At 39.2% G+C, this 24034-nt stretch overlaps 1 protein-coding gene across 5 annotated transcripts in view; it reads right to left on the bottom strand.

The window, feature by feature from the left end:
• The window catches only part of SEMA6A (semaphorin 6A), a 115427-nt gene that overhangs the window by 31227 nt on the left and 60166 nt on the right, over positions 1–24034 (bottom strand). For 3 of the 5 annotated variants that reach the window (XM_032206106.1, XM_032206108.1, XM_032206107.1), the window contains exons 5-18: positions 22556–22618; positions 21616–21717; positions 18804–18894; positions 15815–15934; positions 14601–14689; positions 13486–13703; positions 10303–10434; positions 7355–7510; positions 5372–5548; positions 4484–4624; positions 4297–4377; positions 2269–2327; positions 342–362; positions 158–208 (exon numbers count right to left, since the gene is read on the bottom strand). In XM_032206106.1, coding sequence (XP_032061997.1) covers positions 158–208; positions 342–362; positions 2269–2327; positions 4297–4377; positions 4484–4624; positions 5372–5548; positions 7355–7510; positions 10303–10434; positions 13486–13703; positions 14601–14689; positions 15815–15934; positions 18804–18894; positions 21616–21717; positions 22556–22618 — 1501 coding nt within the window. The remainder of the gene's footprint in view (positions 1–157; positions 209–341; positions 363–2268; positions 2328–4296; positions 4378–4483; positions 4625–5371; positions 5549–7354; positions 7511–10302; positions 10435–13485; positions 13704–14600; positions 14690–15814; positions 15935–18803; positions 18895–21615; positions 21718–22555; positions 22619–24034) is intronic. The other 2 variants (XM_032206109.1, XM_032206110.1) reach the window with 1 other exon arrangement.

The following is a 24034-nucleotide window of genomic DNA, read 5'->3' as shown; positions in this document are numbered from 1 at the left end:
AATCAAGAAGCATGACTTAACCTTACTCATGATTAGTGAATCAGGCCCTCAAAACCAAGACAAAACAAATAAGAAAGCGTTAGCTGTTATTTGACTAGAGAAACTACTAGCTAATACAAAGATCCAGGAAGAATATTTAAAACACCCATAAACTGACCATACACTGTGTGGTAAGACATTTCATGATCAGGTGAAGCAGTTGAAATGTCTATGAACAAAATAAATTGGGAAGAAACATTAAATAAAACAATAAATATGAAAATACGTAAAAGTTTAGTAAAAAGTGATTCCTCCAAAATGGATTTTCTGTCAGTAAAAAGTGAAACTACGAACTTCCTTACCATTCAGGGCTACGAAGGAATCTGAAAGACAAATAACAGGGGAAAAATCATTATTTCTCTCTTTTTGTTTTGTTTTGTTTTTAGTAGTTTGCTGCTAGCAACCTTTTATACTTCAGCCGGTATCTATATGTATATGATTTTTATCCTAAGGATCCAGGCAAAATTAATATTCAGACATACCTTTAAACAATGTCTGACTCTAAAAGTGTTCATGACTAGCCCCATGCAAGGGACAAATGGGAAGGACAGTTTTCCCTTTGCCATGGCTTTCTTTGCAAGGTCACATCCTATTCCAGTACAAGGCAGAATGAGTGATAAAGCTATAATCATGAGCTGATGAGGACAAAACTCACATGATACAAGACCACATAAAGTAAAAAGGTCAGTTAGCTTAGCAGGGAGTGAAATCTACCCCTGTGCAGTGTCAAGGTTCAATGCATCTTTCGGGGCTGAAGAGGGACTTAGACGGGGTATTGGCTTTACTGCTCGCTGTACAGGAGCAGAACTCTCTCCATGAGCACAACTTGCTCTTTCTGAATCATCTCCTACACTTCTTTAATGTGTAACTGATGTCAGGTAGACTCCATACCTGTCTAACCTATTTGCCCAAGGAGAGCAGAACTATGTTGAAAAGGGCTGAAAAGGGCAAAGTTGTACCAGCTGGGAACTGACCCGGTTTTGGTGCTAGCCCATTTTACAGGGATCACAGAACGGACTGTGAGTACACCTCCTTCAAAAAACTTAAAGAGCCCTAAATGGACCAATTTTAGGGCACAGGGAGGTGTAGCTGAGACAAGGGCATGCAGAGACTGAAATCCTTGTACTCCCATAAGTACAGTGATCACAATAATAAATGACTCTTGAACAAGGATGTGCAAGGCACAAGAAAGTTCTAGGTTTCTCCATAGATTATGGACTGCACTGTATCCCAGAGCACACTCTTGCCCTCCGTTATTTTGTGCTATATTCCAAAAGTAATGACTCTCTCACTTCCTGAGCGCTTTTTTTTTTTTTAATTTATTTTTGTTTTGTTTTGTTTTGTTTTGTTTGTTTTTTTGTTCTTGTTTTGTTTTGTTTTGTTTTGGGTGTGTGTCTACAGGCATTAGTGCAAATTGCACCAAAAAGAATGTGATTCTTGATTTCATAAGGTTTGTAAATAATAGTTGGGGCTCAGAATTAAACCAATTTTGGCAAGAACATTTGGAACAACAGCTGTCTTGAACAAGCTACACAGCTGCTGGTGTTCCTGACAGCTCAGAAATCAACATCCAAGGTTTCTTTGCACATAGTGCAAGCTGGGCATTTTTAAGCATCTCAGTGCAAAATGTAAATGTTTAAAGACTGTGTTTAAGCTTCCAACTCATGCTGTCAGTACCTAAGGTTTACCATTAACATTTCTTAGACAGGATCAGTAGTACCTGATCCTTAGCATTGCTACTTTGTCCAGCCTGTTTGTAATATCAACTAAGGTTCACAAACACATAAGCTCCCACTTCTTGATTTTGATCCAAAGATGAAGACATGTTTCACTGTCTCCTTGTTATGCATGGGAGTGTAGTCCAAGTCACAGTCTATACAAGAAACCAAGCTCCTTCTGCACATCTAGATAAACAATCCAACCATCACGACTGATAAACACAATGAACACTCATCTCATTATTTCACTGCTATAATCAATATCCTGTAGAACCACGGTCTTTCCAGTACATAACTGATATGAAGACCAGTGTTTGTATAAATCACATCAATTGGGCTATTTAAATACATTTAAACAGCTGTGCCTCCTCTTCCTGTACCTTTAGCTGCAGTTGCCATCCCTGTTGTGCCTTACATTGCTACAAAAGAATGCTCGACAGGTAAGGGTGATTTGAGGCATTCAGAAAGACACTGTTACACATGGTAAATAGAGGGTAAAAGCTTTGCTTACTTTGGCAGTCACCCAGGCCATCTGTATTGCCATGTTCTATGTCCTGCTCAAATGCCAGCCTAAATAATAGAAAGAAACATAACAGTATGAGTAACGACAGTCACAAGCACCACCAGAAAGAAATTATTGCATCTGCAACTGAAATAAAGACACACCATGAAACCAGCCATTTCTTTGAAACTTCCCCATGAAGGCTAAAAAATTCCAAGATAGGCATTCAATTCTTTTGTCATTGCTACGTGAGTCTTTGACTTCTGATGACTCCTTGTGTTTTTCGTTTGTTTGTTTGTTTTGTTTTTTTCTTCTTTCAAAATCTACTGCATACCTCATTGTCAAGGGAGGCAAACATTCATATATTTTTAAACTATTCAATCAAAAAAAAAAAAAAAGACATTATCATGAGCAGTTACAATCCTACCTTGACTTGTCCATACAGTAGTCAAAGTGCACCAATGTTTTGAAATGGGAAGGAAGCTAAACTATCGGCTAGGTACTGTGCTGGGGGGAAAAACTTGCATTTTCAAAATTTTGTAGGTAGTGCACTGAACATGGTTGCAGGGCATAAGGTCCAGATCACAAAGTGAATTATGCTGAATTTAAGGGTCTGTACTGATTAATACTTAAAGGCTTTCCTAGCTGACATGCTCAATTCAAACTCCTAACCTGTGCCAGTGATTTTGGATAACTAGTGAAGCTGTTCTTCCAAGTTCCTGATACAGTAAGAGATGAGTGACAAGAGCCCTGGAAAACCTCCAATACAAGCTCCTGTCTGCATTAGACAGGATCCTTCTGTGGGGGCATCATTACCCATATAGACACTTAATTCCCAGCACTATGTCCTTAAAACTACTGCTCAACTGTCACCTACTCCAGGAGGGCACCTAACATCTCTGCCTCCTGTTGGTTAATTTAGAAGTCCACCAGACATCCGAACAATTGATCTGGATCTCCTCCCATGTGGTTTGTATTGGATAGAGAGCAACCTGCCATGCTCACCTCTGAACTGCACCACTGGAAGCTGCATTGCTCCTGTCTTGATGGATTTATTGATAAATAGTAGAGACATTTTTGAAAGTAAGGTACAAAACTCCCCATAACCTTGTCATGGCAAGTGCAAAAAACCTCAAGCACCTCTAGAAGGCTGAGAAAACCTCATATGCACACAGGTGAACTTCAATGGTATTTTACCAAATATCCAACAGAAACAGCCTCCATAAAGCATATAAGTATTTAGACATAGCTATAGTTTTCAAAGTGGACAAGACTATTTGAATTGAAATGGCAAATTAAGAACATGATAACTCATCCATTATATGCTGAAGACCTATACAGACACAGGGTTAAGCTGGGCTGGCTGTGGGGCTGCTGGGGTTATGTGATGTTTATGCTACACTTATACCATTATCTTGAAGTTTAGAGTGGGCAAGTGTGAGCTGTGTCAGATGTGTCCAAGAAATGACAGGTCTGAAGTAGATCTGCTTCCTGCAAGGCTTAAGTAACCATACTTAAACAAAACCTCACAGACTTTCATTATTATAAAATAATTAAATTCTACTGTTAAGCAAGGGGAGATCCAGCACTTCTCTGAATCTACTTTAAGCTCTTACTGTGCTCTGTGATTCCTCTTAGTAATGCACAGTAAATTAGAAGGACTGGTTTTGTTTTCAGTGGACAAATTGCTTCAGTAATTTAATTTGGATTCTATTGCCTCTTTAATCAGCTGTGATGGCTCCAGTGTGGGCTGGTCCAGACACAGCCATCCAGTTCCCTCTTTTCAACAACACGTGGGCCTTAGTACAGCTCTTTCATTTTATTCTTCCTCTTCTTTCAGCAGTCACCAATCAGCTGACAGTTCACACCAAAAAAAAAAATAATTGTGAGAAATTTCAGAGAATGCAAATAAGGTAGGAACAAACACTTCACGCATTTTTCTACCCTGAGAGCTCCACATTTCAAACAGCTCACTCCAAGTCTGTCCGGCGCCACTGCCAGCGCTTCAAGGCCCTTCCAGCAAGAGCCATTACTCACTTAGCGCCAAGGACCAGCTGTGTGCACACCCCGCTCTCCTTCACCCAGCCGCAGTAGGGGTCTCGGGATGCTATGCAGGCCCTTGAGAAAGAAGAGCAGAAGGAGGCATTCTTGAGTGCTCTCGCATTCCCCACGCCTGGAACATGGGCTTACAACAAGAGGGCAAGTGCCACCACAAAGCACATACTTTTTGCATTTGCCATGGCGCTCACACCGCCCCAGCGGAACCTTGATGACGCAAGTAGAGAAGGCAACATAAAGGGCGCTGCTGGGCTTGTCAAGCTGCATACCCACAATCCGCTTGTCTTCCACGCCATCATAACTGCACCTGATTCAAAAATGTGAGATAAAGTTACAAGTGAGTTCCCCTGGAAACCAAATGAAAACCTAATGATTCCTCAATCTCAAAAACAAAACAAACAAAAAAAACAACACAACAACAAAAAACATAAATAAAACCTGAAAAGGGGAGAACTGAACAAGCCAAGGAAGAAAAAGAACACACAATAGCCATTAAATGCAGTGACAGAAAGATATATAAGCAAGTATTAAAGCATGCATTAAAAATGCATGGGGCCAGAGAAGTAGAGAGATACTACACACCAGACAAGATTTCTGAGGGCCCTTCAGTTTTTCTGTTTATCCTTCTCCAGCACTCAAAGTAGCTGAAATTTCTGCATGCTTATGACCCACTTCAAAGCCCCCATAGGCATATTTGAGGAAGGCGAAAATGTGGGAAATTTCCCTTGGAGAGTAGCTTGCTGGTTAGTGAGTTATTTGGAGAGGAATCGGTTTTTTATAGGATTAGAAAATTAATCTTCCTTTGCAGAATTTTGCTTTTAATTATCCCTCAACTGCTGCATAGGATGATGGGCTATTTTCTAGATATGCTGAAAAAAATATTTTATTTCAATATAGAGACTGACAACCAGACATCCCCCCAAAACAATATAAAATGACTCAGAGAACTTGGCTTCTTCTAGCCTGCTTCCCTTTTCATGGGACAACTTGATCTCTGGAAAATCAGAAGTGTCAAAAGTCACCCATACATGAGTACAAAGAATCAGATACACACTTTTCAGGATTGTAAACGTTCATCTCCTCCAGGAAAAGGCTGTCATTTAGGAAACCACTGTTTCCCGTCCGTGCCAAGAACTTCAGGATGATTCCCTTCTCTGATCCCAAGAAAACCACAGTGTAGTTCTGATATGGCCCAGCAGCAGAGTCAACAGCAATTTTGGTCAGACGGTATCTAGAAAAACAATATCGCATTTTGCATCATGTGGATTAGATTGCCATTTATTTTATCATGTTTTCCACTTCAAGTAACTGTGTGATAGCCTTTGAGCAGCCATATAGCATATTTAAGCACTTCTAACTGAAAAACCCTGTAAGTCAATACAGACTGTACCAGTTTGGCTCCCCAAATGGTAGGGAATTTCCATGTGTTTGTGTGCTTATCCAGATGTCAAATAGTTAGCAGACATGTCTGCAACAGCAAACCTCACGCAGAAGGCTGAAGGGCTGTTAAGAGTCTGAGACAATTTAGGAATTATCCTTCCAAACAAAACCAAAGTACTAGCCTGACGATTTCTACAGACAGGGAAAGAAAATCAGCACAGTGATTTTTATTTATTTATTTATTTTAATTTCATGTTCAGTTACATTAAAAGCAGCAATACTGGTAACAGATCTACATTCAACTTTTTTTTTTTTTTTTTTGGCAGGAAAAGCTGTGCCTATACAACGCTGAGAAAATGCTGAGAAAGTAAACATTATTTTATCTGACTAAAAATAATCATATAACAACCACTAAGCAAGTTCAGTGTTAAGGCAGTATAAATTGTGGGATCACATCATTTATTAAAGATGAGTACTGGAGATTATTTGGTAATAGTTATCAGGTACTGTAGATCGAAGGAAAGCACTCTACGGAGCTTGCTGTTCTCATCTTTGGTTGGAGGTATGTAACTGGAATGAAGTAGAGCAATGTTGCTGGGCCTTAAACCACCTGGCCTTTATAAACCCCAGGGTTTTCAACATTTCCTCAGGAACGTAGTTTACCATGACCTCACGACAACTCTTTGCACCAGCTTTTCATACAGTGTTAAACACAGGGTCTCTGCTTTAACCTCAAGGCACACCAGCCCAGGCATTTTGGCTCCCAAGTGAGGCCCCAGATATAACATAACTGGAAGCTAAAGATGATCCATGTGGGAAGCAGCTTGTCCAGGACTAGACTAAGATCAGAGAACTGATCTTAGTCAGGGATCATCATGTGTCATCGTTTTTTGCTCCAAATAGAAAATCAGTGGCCATAAGTACCTGACAGAACATACACTTCATAAAACTAAGTTAAACCCTTCCAGTGCTAAACACTACTCATAATATGGCAAATAATATGGGAAATATGGCAAAAGTTAGTCACTTCATTCCAACCACAGCTGGAGGGCAGAAAAGTAGCATAGTGACCACAGCATGACACAGGAGAGTGGGGACATATTTTCAGAGGAAGGGTATGGTGTATTTGAGGCTTTTTGATTTATGAGTCTTTGTTCAAGTCTCTTCTTTATTATTTTTCTCTTGTTGTCATAGAAAGAATATAGATTATGTGATTACTTCTGCCTGCACACTTCTGTAAACAGTAAAACATACCAGTACATAATCACAACAGACATCTTCATATCCTGTGAACATATCCTGGTAGGGATGCTTGTATCCTGTATACATATCCCTAGGCTATCTGTTGATCCTTGCCCAAAGTTTTCTACAGAGCTGTCTCAAACACTGACCCATAAGCCAAGAGGCAGGTCAACATTCCCTGCACTTCATTTCCCCCAGGATCCGGTTTCAGCCCAGCATGGTTGGAAAGAAGTGAGGTTTTTTTCCTATCTTGGAAGCTGCTCAGGGAGTTCTACAGCATCTGCCATCTTTCCTAGCTGGAGTCATGCCCAGCACACCAGGGATGTTTATAGAATTTGAGAGCATTGTAAGCAAGATCATTAGCACAACCTGACAGCATGCTACAATGAGGAAGTGTCCATTTGGAGGCACTTACCTGACCATCGTTCTCAGGAACCAGGGTCGATTGACAATAGAAGGTACGGCCTCATCCATCAGTGGATGTGTTTTGATGAAATTCAGAGTATCGTCCGGGAACTCATTAGAGGTTACATATTTCTCTAATGATGTAGAGCCAGCACAGCAACCAGGTCTAAATAAAACAAGAAGGCAAATCCAGAACACTTATTTGATGTCTAAGTGCAAATCTCATTTCTGTAACAACTGTCATGATGTCTTCTGTTAAAATCTGAAGTGCATTGCAATGTCTTAAACGAAGGATTGAGAAGTCTCTTGGACTTGTTCAGCCCCTCAGGAAAGCCTGAAGCCTTCTATCCTCCACTCCAGACCAAAAGAACTTCCATGCTGCCATGTAAAAGAACAAATCCACTTCTTTAGCAGTAGTTCGATGTGCACAGCTTGTAGTTCGTCCACTCACATGGAACCTAATTACTGTATCTGTGTATTTGACTTAATCATGTTCACTGTCATAGACACTTTCTGATGTGTAACTTGACTAGCTGACTGTTCGTTCTTTCTTGGAATAAAAGAAATCATATGGAAGGAGTTTGTTTTCATGGTTCAAAGAGTGCTGATTTCAGTACTTTCTGGTAGAAGAAGGACTACTGAAGAAGACAACCCAGCTAGCATCCATGCAAGCATTGGTTTTACCCTTCTTTCAGGGAGAATTTAAGTGTTGTAGCACATAGAGGACTTTGACTGAAAAGTTAAATAATCATTCTTGGACAATTTAAATGCAAATCTACTCACTGTATTCCTAAAATCTCTCCTCCTCCTCTAAGGTAATTTAACTTTCATGCTTCAACAGGTAATCAGCAGCATCATTCTCTGCCTGTTATTAATAATTTGTGGATTACATTCTCCAACAAAAAATTCATTTGATCCCATTTCCTGGACCATTATGATTCTTCAGCCTTTGAGCCACTGTGAGATGAGAAGATAATCCACTCATAATCATTCTGCAGTGTCCAATCTTCATTTGATCTAAAGTAGGTAGAGCCACTAACATCAATGAAGTAATTCCACCTTGAACAAAGTGTAATTCTGGTTCTGTCATATCTGCCACTCTGATTTAGATAAATATTCAAAACTTAGGTAACCAAATGTTATGTAGGAAGCTAACACAGGACCAGAAGGGATTAACTGGGTCAATGAATATACTCCTGCACAGATGTGTAATAAACAGTATGTGCACAGATTGTGTGCTCTGCCTCTCTAGATCCAAAATATTCTGGTTATTTTTGTGACTACATACAGAATTACCAATAAAGGGAGAGAAGGAGAAATAAAGGGCATCACCGATCTCCTAAGTCCTTGACAAATGCATTGATCTATTGGGTGAAATTCTCTAGGGAGCAGCCTATGCTTTCTGGCACTTCAGTACCTAGAATTTCTGTACATCTAATCTGGAGGCCTATTTTTTCCTAAATCCTAATCACATAATTGGATTAATTCTGTTATAATCTCAAAACTGGCTTAATTGAATAAACATAAAACTGAGTAAACCCTCCTGTTCATCTCAACAAAAAAGGGAAGCAAGGCTCTTGAAAGGTTCCAGTAAGCCTCTGACAAATGTTAGGATCAATAGGAGCACTAATGTTTCTGCACCATACTGAGATATCCAAACAAAAATGACCTTATTTCAAAGGCATCTTTTGCCTCTTATGAATTTCAACATGAGTTGCTAGTAATGATTATTTCCATTAAGCGGATTGATGGCCAAATATTATATGAAACACTGTTTACTGGTTCAGCTATCATTATCTCCTACTGACTTAGAAGAAGGAACAATATCCTCTCCTCATTGTGACTGTTAGCATGCTATTGGATCATCTCATAAACTTACAAGGCAACTTTCTCTTCCCCCCTCCCACTGAAAAGAAATAAAATTTTTCTTTATGCTTTTCCCTTGTCCCTGCAAATATTCTTTATATGAATATTGTTTTCAAATAAATGATCTTGGAGCACTCTTGCAGCCTTTCTTCACCAAGGCAGCCTATCCAGTGAGTTGCTGAAACATTGCAAAAAGGAGAAGAAAATCCAGGGCCAGTGCAGATAGATGCCTCTCTAGGGCTCAGACTAAAAACAGACACAGAATTTATGAGATTTTCCAGGCATTACCAGGTTCTTCTCTTGACGGACAACCTCAGAGTAAACACAGCATTGGGACAGTATACTTGGTAAGTCTCTAAAACACAGTGGGCTAAATCTGGACTTGTGTAGAATCCTAGTAGCCACCACAGAGTTTTAGATTATTTATTTATTTATTTATTTTAAGTTATGAAAGATAACAAAGGTAATATAAAACATATATTAAAGTGGTAGAGGTTGTGCAAGATAAATTAATTTGCTCTATTGACATTTACTTCATATTCTTAGAGCGTGTAAATGGATTAACAAATGACTATCAACACCATTTTGCACAAAAGGGGTGCTTGTAGGTAGTACAAAGAAAGTGTAATAAGGGAACTACATGCAAACAGGAGGGAAGTGGAAGCAGGAAAAGCAACTCGGGAGAAATGACGTAAAACAAACCTCTATTTTGATAGAACGCTGCATGCCCTGCCTCCCCATCCTCTATTGCAAGTGAATTGTTTGTTAACCCCAGAAGAGCAATTCTCAGAACTAGTGTAGACTTTGCTACACGAAACATCCATTACTGAACCAATTTGCAACAGGTAACTCATAGCTCTATTAAAATGCCAGTTATTCTGACCAAATGGATATGATACTGGCCTGATTTATTTTACACAAATGTGATCTAAATGAAAAAAATCCCATTTTCATATCTTAGTTCTAAATACAACTTAACTCCTTTTTCATTACTACAATATATATCTTCATTTGGATCTGTACTTTAAAAAGCTATTCAAATTGTCAAAACTCTGCATGCAGCAGAACAATATCACTACACATGAAACATACCTGGGTTTGGGTACTCGTTCATCAGGAACTGGTGTCCATGTGGAATCTGGAGACTTTTGTTCTTTGAATCTCCCAGTAAATACATTGGCAATGTCAAGCATGTCATAGGCACAGACTGCAGAGCCAGGGATGCTGCAAAGTGACATTTCCCAGAAATTGTTACTCACTCTGCAGTTATGCATAAAATCTTGAGTGAAAAACATGCTGTATAGAAGTCTTCCTGTCACAGGCTACTCAATCCCGAACTTTGTAACCTCTGAGTATTGACAGGAAAAGCCAGCCCCGTGGAAAAAAATGAAACATACCAATCGGCAGACAGCTCCTGCCAGCACAACTTGTTTCAAAGCCTCTATAGAAAGAAGTAATTGCAATAATCTTGAAGAGGGGAAAGAATCTGGGAAACTGTACCACTGGTAATGCATGAGAAGAAATAGCCAGTCTCATTTAGAGCCCATTATTTGGAAATTTAAGTTCTTGTAAGTCACAACATTTTCTCAGTATGAATTTTCACAGTCCTTGTCATGCCTCAAAAACACACTGCAGACAGTTCAGAAGCTGGAGCTGATCAAACTGGAAACGTACTGCACTGTGCCACTGGCCTGGCATTTGCACATTATTACTCCATCCTCTTACAGCCTCATCTCTGGCAGGTTTTCCCAATGGAAAGAAGTTAACTATGCTCAGCAATTTGCTTAACTCAATTATTCAATGAGGTGTAAAGAGCTTGTAGAAGCAAATACAATCACATTTTTAGATGATAAAGTTGTAAATTTCAATTCTTTGATTATTTGCATGCAACTGCACAGTAGCACTGTCTAAACATAATTATAACCTTACCTACATGCTTTCTGAAAAGCCTAGGGTTTTCCCATGGTCAGTCACTTGGAAGCATGAATTATTCATTTACCCACCTTTTATTTTTTTACACATGAACTACTGTATTCATGTCTGACTTTCACTGCTTGATTTTATCAGATAAATAGCATGAACCCAGCTGGCTGAGGCTTTCAATCCTGCTTTTAGCTAGTAGGTTATTATACACCAAAGAGAAAACGTAGGAACTATAATACTGTTACAGAGAATAAAACTAAACTCATAAGGGTACAAAAATTGATAGGAAAATAATTGCTTGAATATTTAAAGGTTTTGAAATGCTTATTATTGAAGGAAACAACAAGTAGGGAGATGGTATTATTCTTACTTTCATCTCCACAGGACAGGTTTTTATATGGAAGGAAACTCACTTCAAAGCTTTATATTAACACGATACTGCACAGCAAGAGTTTTAAGGCAAGGCAGCCACATATATTTCAACGTCAGGGTTGGTCAGGGGTGTATTTAGATGCATGCAGGACCACATCCTAAGGCATTGCAAGTCACACTACAGATAGAAGGTTTTACACATTGTTGGATTAAGCACTAAAGAAAAACAACCCTAAAACCTTCAGGCTTACTCTACAGAACTAAACACACTGAGAACTGTCCTCATCATGTATCTCCACAGTGTAAGAGGGATCACTACAGTGAGAAGACTGCAAAAACTTTTTCCATTGAGGATGGCAATTAGCAGGTCCACAGTGTCATAAAACAATATGGATGGAGCACTGTGGGTCACAGACAGGCAATCTCTTACCTACTGACTACAACCCACCACCAGCTCCCACCCAGGGTGATCTCAGATTGGATTGAGGAATCTGTGCCAACTCACTCTAGGGGGATGCTCTTGTTCCAGAGATCAAAGAAATTTGAATTTAAAAACAAGTACTTAGATTCTAAAACACAGGGTTTCAAGTAAAAGTTTATCATGACATACCTCATGAAATACCAGCAGACTAGAACATCTCAATGTATAGATAATCTCAAGATACAGCCTATTTGCTTATGCCAATTCTCTATTTGGTTTTATTTAAACTGTTTACAAAAAAAAAAAAAAAAAAGAAAGAAAAAAAAAAAGAGAGAGATAATATAAAACTTCATTCCCTATTGTTGGCAATATTTTTTTCCACTGCAATCCCTACTGTTTTGATGTCAAAGTCAGTGATTAAACAGAAGAGGGCTAGTCTTACTCTCATTTGAAATCAGCTCTGTGCATGACCTCACTAAGGTCAGGCTTTGACAAGAGGTGGCAAGTGTACAGCAAAACCAGATGAATTTCAGCAATAAAATTCCCCTTTCAGCTCACGCATTACACCATGAAACAGCAATATATTTTTTAATTGGACTGTTAGTATTTTTTTTTTTTAACTTCTCCAGGAGAACTCAATAATTAGATAGTTACTATTCTAATAACTTCTGGAGAAACATGTTATAATGTGTAATGGCAATAAATTCTTAACAGATGAACTGATGCTTTTTGGAAACCACATGAGCAGTGAAAATACAGGTGTTTGAAGAATGGCTTGTGTTATTGGTACCTGCTTGTGTTATGGCTGTATTTCAGCAAGGTTAGGACTCCTGTGTGTAGGTTCTGCAGAACAAAGTCATGTTGATGTGGCCAGGAAAAGGAAGAGACTTTTGATTTAGCTCAGTTCCTCTTTTCCCCCTTGCTAACAGAAACCTCTGTTAAGAGCATCACAGGTTGCAGCTCCAGGGGTTAAAAAGCTGAAAGATTGGCTGACTCAGTATGAAGGGTTCAAGACACCCCTTTATGAGAATAAATAAGCAAAGTAGGACCTGACAGACTGTGAAGCTTTAGTCAGCTCCACTACTTCCTTCTCTTTGATCTAGAGACCTTCCTTGCAGAGAGCAGGAAGTATGAGAACATTGGCTCTCCCAGGACAAAATGTTGGTAGAGATGCATGAAATAGAGGAAAGGAGGATGTGAACAGGACAGACCTGGTCCTTTCTCTGGAAGAAAGGAAAACTGTATTTTCTCTTTGTAATAACCTGCAAGTTACACTCCGCAAAACTTCTTGGTGGCTGGTTTGAATTATTCTCATGTAACGAAAATGTCCAAGGAATGTGTCCAGATAGTAAATGTTTGAAAGCTGCTCTAAATTATCAAATATAAAATGCAGTAAGCAATGGCAGGGTACCTTAAAATGAAACACAAACTCTCAGTAAGTGCATGGTATGTAATAATTACATTGTACGAGCAATCACTTCTTGGACCTTTATGGAGTAAAAACAAACTGCAATAAAAAGCGAAACATAAAGGAAACAAAAGGTTATTGCGCCTATTACCTATTATATGGAGTGGAGAAGGTTGCTAAAACAACATCGCGGCCATTGAAATGGATAACATCTGTAACTGCCTGCAGTATATTAAAATAGAAGTGCGAATCGCCAGGAACTGAGCAGTTCAAACGAGCCTTGAGAAAGGAAGTCCACTGTTTTTCCAGCACTCTCTGAGATCCTCCCATGTCATTTTTGCAAACCTGAGCCACCCTTGGGAAAACTACCTGGAAAGAGTAGAGCAAAAAAAATGTAGAAAATGAAATGTTTGTTTGAACTTGAAGACTCGACAGGAATTTCACTTTTAAAACATTTGAAATAACACAGCAAGGTGCTTAATTTAATCCCATGTTTCCATAATCTGTGACAAATAAGAAACAGAAAAAAATCAGCTTTGGAACAGTGTGCTATAAAAGATAAGGCTGTGGCATTTAATATACAGTCATAAATCCTTCAGGAGATCTGTTCTCAACCCATATAAAACTCATTTCCATACAGACTGCTTAGCTTTCTATTTCCCCAAACAAAAGCACATTTTATATTCACAATCCCTGCAGCCCACGCTGCCTGCTCTGACTCTTGTATTTTCAGCACTTAAAAACTATGCAAATCTCGCTGGGCTTTTATTCCTGCCCTCCACCTTTGTGACCTTGGTCAGCTTTTCTGACTGCTTAGTCAGAACGCTATTGTGAAATTCACAAAAATGCAGAAAGTGTTTAATTATTCTTCTAAGAATGGCAGAGCACAAAATTTCTACTCTTGTTTACTCCAATTCAGATTTCTTAAAAAGAAATATCTCCTTGCTTTAGAAGCCATTTTTAACATCTTCCTAGTATGCTGAACTAACGACATTTGCCTTGTGCTTTTTATGATTAGGAAAAGAGATTCTGGCATATGTTGCCACCATCAGAAACCACCTCGTATCCTTTCAAGACAGTGCAATGTTTCACTCCAACCCACCTTTTGGCTTGAGCAATAAGAATCTTCTCAAAATGATGACCTTGTCATTATGATTTATGGTTCTCATTTCAAGGTCACTCCTAATAGCACTGGTCCAAGAATAGCATATGTTTTTCTCCTCCCGAATGTCACTAAGTCATCTGAGGCAATATTTTTGCCCTTACCTTTCCCATGCTGTTGTATTCCACTGCTATTTCCCGGAAGAAGAAGTAAATATAATTGCCGTAGTCCACTGCCTGGACAAAGTATGGTTCTAGAAAAAACAGAGAAGGCATCCTATCTGTGCTCCATGCACAGTACACAGCACACAAACACACTATAGGTGCAAAGGGAAGCCAAATTCCTTCACACTAAATGTCAACAATTAAATGCACATATGAGGCAAGCCTGCTCAGTTGTCAGAAGACGCAGCGGTACCACTGCAGAAGAACCACTGCTTGGGACACACAGCACAGCTGGAGGCCAGCCTGGGGAAAGTCCCTGCAAGGCAGTGAGGTGTTAGCCACTGCTGTGTCTGCCCTGCACGGTGAACAAGGAAATGTAGAGAGGCAATATGTAATGGCATGCCTGAGGGCTCCAAACAGGGCTCTTTATGGCCTGCAGGCTGTGTGTGGAGGGAATAACAATCCCCATAACTGTTTCTGCCCATACATGTCTGCAGCAACAAGCAAAGTGGGACAGCTAAAGTCGACACCTGGCAAAACATTTCTGCATGCAGCAAAAGCCTTCAAACTTCAGTTTTACTCACTATTAAAACCACTCCAAATGTTAACTATTCATAACGCCTACGTGAAGCAAAACAGCACTGCTCTTAACAATGAGGGCATTTAGAGCACACATTGCTTAATTCAATGGCAGCTGCACAGTACCTAGGAAGTAGAAAAGGAAGCCTTTGTGCAATATTCCCATAATTTTATTTTTCATTGATGAATCGTAATGCTTTAGGACAACTTCTCTGTCCTTCATGAAGCCCTCGCTGGTACCTAACACTCTTCCAAGGAATGGCTTGCTTCAAACAGAGCCTGAGTACATGAAATACATTGAGCCCTGCAAATGCCAGCCTTCACATCCAACAGCTGTAAATTGATTATTTCAGCTTGGAAAACTCTCTGGAATATATTCTGGCCTACTACGCTCACAGTTTTTGTCAAGACCAGTAACTTGGGGTTGGGAGAAGAGGAAAAGAGATAAATAGATCAGCATAAGTAAAGAGATGTAATTTAGTTCCTTCTTTTTCCAGAAAAAGTTACTGAAATGAAATGACAGAGAGGTCTGTTAGGAATCCAGGATTATCATCAGAGATGTGGCTTTCTTTTTTTTTTTTTTTCTTTTTTAAATTATTATTTATTTATTTATTTATTTATTTTCGTTTATCTACCTTTCAACCACTTGGAGTCATGTTTCACTGTCCGCAGAGTTGGGCTGTCTCCAAGGCTCCGGTATATGACTGCATCTATCGCAAGGAAGTCAGTCACTGTAGCAGAATACAACTTTCCCTCTGAGGAAGAAGGAAAGAAGAAACAAGGTGGGAAGTGATAGGAAAAATGTAATTACTTTTGCTCATGAATCAAATGAGAATCTCCTTCAGGAACACTGAAGTGAAAAAATCCAACACGGTAAATGGGACAGAACATCAATTTTTAAAAAGAGGGATGTTGTGGGAGAAGAAACCTTATGAAGTAGTTCTTCACCAGTTTAGCTAGGGCATACTAATCTACCCTATCCAATTTATCTGGAAATTTCTCTAGCTTAATACTTATAAATTCTGCTTACAAGTACGGAGGTGCCTCAACAGGACTGTTGGTTTTAACCAGGAGGAAAAACCAGACAGGTCCTGGGGACCGCCAGCTAATTGACATTTCTTCAAGTTTCTCCCTCTGTGAGTACTTCTGGGCCAAAGGTCACTAGTCAAAAATTAAACAGAGTACAGGGAGCCCAGGCAAAGCAGAGATGCAAAGACATGAAGGAGGATTGCCTGTCTATGTTTCTCTTCTAAAATGTGTTTTAGGCATTTCACACATGAATTATGCATTCTTCTCCTTTAAAGAATGCTGGAGGACAAGTGGTAAGAAATGGCCTACAAAATGGCACCCCAAGGTCAACCAATAGTATCTGGATGTAGAAGCACAAGCCCTGACAATAGTTTAAATTGATACTTGTCAGAACTGTTTGCAGGTCATGATAAGACAGGGCTGTTTTCACTTGTGAGACAGACCTTGGAACCATGGTGGCTGGTAGTATCACAAGCATCATGGCGTGAACCCCAGCAGCTTGTCTCTGTTGTTTCTACAGAAAATCAGAACAGCCTGCCTCTAGCTTGACAGAAATTGTTTGGGCCTTGAAGGCATTGACTGCATATTCAGGGCTAAGCAGAGGACCCCTTGTGATAATGAGTTCCCCTTATTGTACCTAAAAACAACTTTTAATTTCAGCTCCAGGTTTAAAAATCATAATTGCTTTTTTTACTAGCAGGACTGTACTCTTCTTTCTGAACCCTGCAATTCCAATCAGCATTTGGCTACTTAGAAATGGGCTCTTTTTTCTTAGCAAAACCAAAAAAAAGTAAAAAAAAGCAAATAAAAGCAAATACTAAAAACAATTTAAAATAGAATAAAAAGCTGAATTGTTTAGCTATGGGTGTCTGAACTCATGTTAATACAATCACACGTTTATTTTCTTTCCTGCCAAGTTCCTGAAGACCATGTGACTAATTACAATTCACACATATCATCTAAAATAGCTACAAGCTGCAAGAAGAGCCATATTCTTGTAAGTGCACCCAGCAGACTAAAATATGCTGGATTAGTGCCCTGAACTGCTCTGAAACTGCTTTTTGCTACACTCTGAAATGTTATCATGGGGATAAATATGTATGCCATATCAAACAGTGATTTTAGCAGATATATTCTTTAAGGATTTATTTGAACAGTATAATTTTTACTCTGAACCATCCCAAGAGATATAATTATGATTTCCAGATATTTATTTTAATTTTCAAATAATGTGAGGACTTCTTCAGTGACAGAGTGGTACTCTTTTTACCTAACTTCAGTTACATGTAGGTAAATGTCTAGGTTAAGTTGCTCTTAAATGCCTACTCTGGCCAGTGTGGTGAACAAGGCATGTCAGACAGGTGACTCAGACTGCCCTTAGGATAGGAATTGTGGAATGAACCTTGGGATGTATCTTGTTCTGAAGGTGTGTTTCTGCATTTTTGGTTTATTCTCTGCTACAGAGAATTTCTACTTTATGACCTTTTAACTATATCTAAGAAATTACATAGTAACACCATCATCACACCCATCATTATTTTGAAACAAAAGAACCCATTGATATACACTACAGGAAACAAAAATATTTTTTGCAATTTGCTATGAAATCTCTCCTTTGTTAAGCAGATCATGCCAGCTCAAACACAGTAGTGGCTAATAGAGTACTTTGGCCACAGACATGGTCTTTCCTTAAGGATACCTGGAATACATATAAACTCCTACACCCTCAGAGGAATTGCTGAAGTATTTCCACATAATAATCCAGTCACTGCTTTCAGCACACCTGTTGAAGAGGATTGATGTTATCATGGGTGGCTTTTGTATTGCCTTTGCCATCCATTTTACAGCCAAATCTAATAACTGTTTGGCAAGGTTCATTCTAAAAGAACTTCAATAAACAGTTTAATCTGGAATTCAAGAAGAAAGATACCACGATAACATTTCACAATCAACAGCTCAAACTAACCCCATTAATAAGCATTCCCTATTTTACCTACTCTAGTAGAAATCAGAATTAACTGTATTCTGCTGCACGCAGCATAAATCATCATTAACTAACAGGTTTCTCTCCATTGCCTAGTAAGCTGGTAATGGAAGATCATGATGTTTTCTGCTTTAAAATAAAATCACCTTCCCTTCCTGTTTTAGACCTAGGAAAGGTCGTATCAGAGCATATTCTCTTTCTTTTATTATAAACGCCAACTTAAGTTTAGAGTTGTTAAAGGGCATACCTTTCCTCCTCCTCCTCAAAGTTCATACAAGTCTTGTCCTTGTCCTCCGTAGAAGCAAGATGCTGCCAGAAATGGTGCCTCACACTGGTCTGGCATGATATTATCGCAAATCCAGGAAATACTGAAATGTTGAGCCAGGAAACTGAGGCTTCGAGCAAAGTTGTTTGTGGTAGTGAAACTAATCCCAGAGAAAGCAAGGCTTCCTGTGCAAGTGATTTCCTAATGGCCCCTATTTTTAGTCATTATTCACTCCCTTTGCCACTTTTTAGATTTTGGCATTCTGGACAAAAGAAACACAGTACTATGGCAAGCCTGTGTTACAGGAAGGAAAGCAAAAGAATTTTTTTCAGTTATTCTTCTTTACCTGCAAACAATGCAACGTTGGCATGCTTTGCATCGTAGGGGCACCTGGCCATTCCACTGAACTCATCTCCCAGGAACTCCAGTGTATCCATCTGGAAAACAAAAGGGATCTCCTCAGAAATAGAAAATAAACCTCTTACCTAAGACCAGGATTATGGTAGCATTTCTTCATTTCTGGGCAGGGAGGAAAGCTTTTTCTACAACTGTGCTCCTGGCTATGAATGAAGAACCTGACAAAAATCATAGTGTTAAATAAAATCAGGCTGAAAAAAGCACGTCCAATAAGTCAGGCATTTTTTCACAACTAATCACTCCTACTTTTTACATACATTTTACAAAAGTCTTCAGTCAATATTTTATCTGTACACAAGCTTCCTGTTGAACTGTAGCAGGCTATGTGGTCTGTGGTTCTGGCATGGACTCAAAATTTATCCTGAGCAGTGGTCCAACAGAAGCGCTCTTATACAAAGCAAAAGACTGCAAGCCATAGTAGTGAGGAGAAACAACACTAGGACAATTATCCGTGCATGCAATTTTCTCCCCAAAGTCCGGAGATCCTTCTGCTCTAGTCACAACAGTGGCGCTCTCTTCCTTGATTTGCATACTCAGAAGGATGTTCTCCAAGTGTTACTGCATCAGTTGAGTCTGTGTCATAGAGAAATCCTCTTACCATCAGGCAAGAATTAATCTGTGCAGAAGTCTGAGGCTTAAGTGTAACTCCTGGGAGACAAATTCACCCCAGGCACCGATAATTATACAAATACACAGATCAACTTTACAGTAAGTTCAAGAGGGTTTAGCAAGCTATCTGGAAAATGTACAGCTCTTACCTGTTTAAGATTCTTATACTGCAGTATTTTGGGAATAAGCAGCTCCCTAGCATGCTCAGGTAATTGGAGGAGCTCACGCTATGAAAACCACATACAGTACAGATTCACAAAGCATGAAAAACAACCCATCTGGCACCATCACCTACTCCCACCAACTTCTAGGTTGTACGTTACAGCACCTAAGTCCTCCAGTGGGGATGATCTGTCAGCATTTGTTTTCTGTCATGAGTCTTTTCTGTCAAAACCCACTGTGAAGGGAATTAGCTGCACTTATTTGAGGACAGAAAAGCATTTCAGTTAATAATGAGGGGAAATGAGCTGCAGTCCCAAGAAGCTCTCCTTCTACTGATCTAGGCACTGCAGACTGCTCTGCACTTCCACTTTGCCGTGAGGAGGGACTGCCCTGCTTTGTGTTTGGCACCTCGTTAGTGCTCTCTTTCTGTAATGCAGAAGTTTACAGAGGAAAGGTCAGGGGAGGTGCTCTGCTCTGACTCCTAGAAGCATTCCTACCTGGGCAGCAGCAGCTCAACAACAGGTGACGTAGCCTGCAGAGGCCATGCATCAGGAGAATGAGATGCCTGCAGCAATGGTTAGAAGGGCCATTTTTAACCCCCACAACCAGATGCCAAGGAGAATCTGCAGTTGTATTAAAAGACAGCTTTCCAACAAAAGTGGCTGTTAGAGATTTGTTAGCTGCATTAATGGTATGGAGCATGAAGCAATAACAAAACAGTGCTGTAGTACTGAATACTGCACTCAAGCCAGGAAGCCTCACTGCACGCTAAGAGCGAGATGCAAGCAGAGGAAGAAGAGGAGAGATGGCTGTTACAAGAACATCAGCCATCTGTATCAGATGGTTACCATGATGCAAGCTCGTATGTGAATAAATCTGATTCTTCCTCCACAGACTAAAAGGAAAGACTGTGATGAACTCCTCTAATGTATTTCCTAGACTATGGCCATTATAATGGCTAAACAAGGTAAATCAGCAGTGCAGAAAAAGCAAGGAAGAACAGCAGTCACAGTGAATACCACTCTGGAAGCTGTTTTCCTCAACGTTAATGTCTTTATGTTGTTTCTTACTCTGACAACACTGAAGAGAACAAAAATTGAGCCATGATTTCATCAAAAGCAGCATCAGTGAAGCTAAATTTTCTTTTTCTCAAAGGATAAGAAATGACCTGTGAGACATAGCAGTGCCTGAAAAAAACAAAGTCTAGATATCAAGGCCTAAGTGAACTAATTTCACAGCTGCTCCAAAGACATCCACTGATGGGGGTTGTATCACATTAAATTGCTGCATGGCTGAGAAAATTGGAAATATTTGATTAGATGGACCCTGCCAATATGAAGATGATGGAGACACACTATGTCAAAAGAAGAAACTGGGGTCAATGAATTAATGTCCAATATCCACAACTGCCGTGCTGTTGTGTCTTTCCCTGTGGAGGCTTGCTGTCAGGCAATGCTACAGTATGTAACACTGCAGAGTCTTTACACTTCTATATCTGCTAGGTTCCCAACACTAATTTTCCCAGGTTATAAGGCACTGACTCCTTAAGTGTCTTCAGAAGTGTCTCTGGGATGGAAAACAGGACCACAGTGACATTTAAGAATGTTACCCCAGAAATAATGCTCAACATCAGCCTCTGTGTTGATGTGGGTGTCAGTGGCAAGCTTAGGAACTTTCTCATGAGTGACTGCATCTGGAAGGAGGAGTCTGAAGGTCTTTGCACTTATGGAGGGCAATGCAAAGTGGCAATAAACTCTGATGTCTGGGAGCCACAAAGAAGCAGGTAACTGATCCAAGCAATCCTCAGAAATCTAATCAACACTGAGCTCTGTAGCATTGAAACAAATCAGGATAAATGCTACAGGGTTGAAAGAGGAGCAGCTGAATGACACACATCATGCTGTTGCCAGCATAGTCACAATAAATCCAACAGAAAGGTAGGTCATAAATCCCACAAACAGATCACATACCTTGTAGTTCCTGCAAGAAGGGTTGAATGCATTTGTTCCACAGATAAACAATGTATCCTCATTTCTTTTTAGGAGAACCTTAATAAAATTATGACATTCATCCTGAAGAAAAAATAATAAAAATTATTTAAACTACTGTATTTTGGTCGTCTGGTTTTATTTTGTTGATATGATCTTTCATTGTCAGGTCTAAAATGAAGTTGGCTGGTAGTTACTGAGATATTCTGGGCTTTATTTCAACTATGTTTAACTGACAATGAGCATGATGCAATTGATTTCCATTCTAGTTAAAATGGTTACATAGAACTGAGGCTATGATATTCATATTATAGTTCAGATTCTACTATTGTTCACTTAGGATAATTTTGTTTGAACACTGTTGTCTTCCTCAAGAGTGAAAATCTAATCTTCTCATCTATGTTGCTGTAAGACAGTACCATCATCAATGCAATGTACTGGTATAAAGCAGCTGTAACTAGAAGAGGAAGCAGGTAAAAAGAATCAGAGTCTGCATCTAATTCTGACTCGACATGTGTTAGTCATAAGCTACACTAAGGGAACACTGGTATGAGAAACAGTGCTTCTCTATCTGTACACACCCATGCTTCCACAACTTCTCAGTAAACTCGTAAAGGAGGATGGACAGCAGCATTTAGCTTTAGAGGCAATGTTAAGCAAAATCAGGACATTCAGCATTATGTTCAAAATCTCCAGTGCTCTAAGCATTTCAGGATGTTGCTGTGGCTCCTGTTGTAATGCTTTATCACATTAAAAGTAAACTATTTTTGCAAATTAAAGCCTTCAGTAGGCTGATGGAAAAAGCAATTACAAGCAGAGAAGTGAATGGCATGATCCATTCCACATCACAGACAACAGCCTAAGATAATAGTGAAGCAGCTAAACTAAAGTGGCAGATGCAGAAGAAATGAAAATTGCCTACCTTATGTTTTCCCTTCATTCTGCATGTGTCTACATCAGCTTGTCTAGATTTCCATGTCAATTTCTGCAAGGATCAAGAAAAAATCAATTAGAGCCCAGAGGCTGTTGCATTTGATTTCAGAAGTAGAAGTCCCCTAGGGGAGACTTACTGTTGAACATATATTTGTTGAAAGCTTTCCACACCCTTTCTCCATGATTAATTCACCGTAACAATGAAAGATCAGTGATGTGGAGCATTCACTTAATTTTGTGTTGCTGCCTATTCATTAGACCAGAAATCTATCCCATTTTTTTGTGAAAGCCTAAAACTATTGAATTCCACAGTAGGCTAACATTTGAAAATATGAGCACTTTTCTAAAAGTACTAGATGCTCTATTCTTCTGATATTATTTTGCAAATCAGAAGAAACATTTATGGACTATATATCCTGGCTGGAACCTAAATTTAGTATGTATTTTGGAAGCCAACTTTTTAGATTAGCAAAGAGATTGCATTTCTGCTAATTCTTATCACTTCAAGTTAGCCAACTGGCTCAGAGAATGCGGTACCTATCATGATAGTACTGACTTTATCCACCAGTATTCTTCCTTTGGAACATTTACAGGTAAATCCCAGCCTTAATTTATTATTTATTTTATTGATTAATTTATTTGTTTTACAGTGAATTCCAGAAAATGTTACACATGGTAGGCTGATTAATTATAATCAAACTTTATTTAAGAATGCTTGGTCTAAGACAGTAGTAACACCTTAGACACTCTAACCATGACTTTCCTCCTGACAGTTTCCCATTAGTAAACTGATGCACTATCCATTTGCTTAAGGACTCCAAATTGAAAGAATAAACATGGATGTAGCAACATTGCTTTCATTTTCATGACAAATCCATGACCTCACTTTTTTGAAGAGCAGCAAGGCATAAACTCATCTTCAGCATCTTTCATAGCTATAACGAAACACTCCTCCTACAGCAGATTACACCCAATGGTCAAATTGATATGGTTGTCTGCTGGACCAAGGTTGTTTGCCACATGTTACATAAAGTGAGTGCAATGTAAAGGAGCTGAAGGAAGATTATTTCTAGCATGTTTATGTTAATATGCAATGTGGTAATGCAGACAAAGCTCTTTCTTAATTTGAATGTAACTTCCCATGGAGATAATGTGAATACATCTACAAAGTGATGCTATAATAAGATTTTATTTAGTGAGTACTTGCATGAGTGAATTTGTGTGCATGAAAATATGTAAATAGCACTCGCTTTTTATGATGAAAGTTTCAGTATACTTAATTGGGATAGTATAGCCATTATAGAAAGCTGCTGAATATAAATGAATATGTTTGACGTATGTTCCATCAGGGACCACGCTATATTTCAGTATGGATAGCTTATCAGCCCAGCTAAATCACTTATCAGAAATTCACAGAGGACATGATTGCTATTCTAGCTTTCCCCAAATATGATTAGCAATGCCATCC

The sequence above is a fragment of the Aythya fuligula genome, chromosome Z (genome assembly GCF_009819795.1).
Source record: "Aythya fuligula isolate bAytFul2 chromosome Z, bAytFul2.pri, whole genome shotgun sequence".
NCBI classification, from domain to species: Eukaryota; Metazoa; Chordata; class Aves; order Anseriformes; family Anatidae; genus Aythya; species Aythya fuligula.
This window is presented reverse-complemented; position numbering and strand designations above follow the sequence as displayed.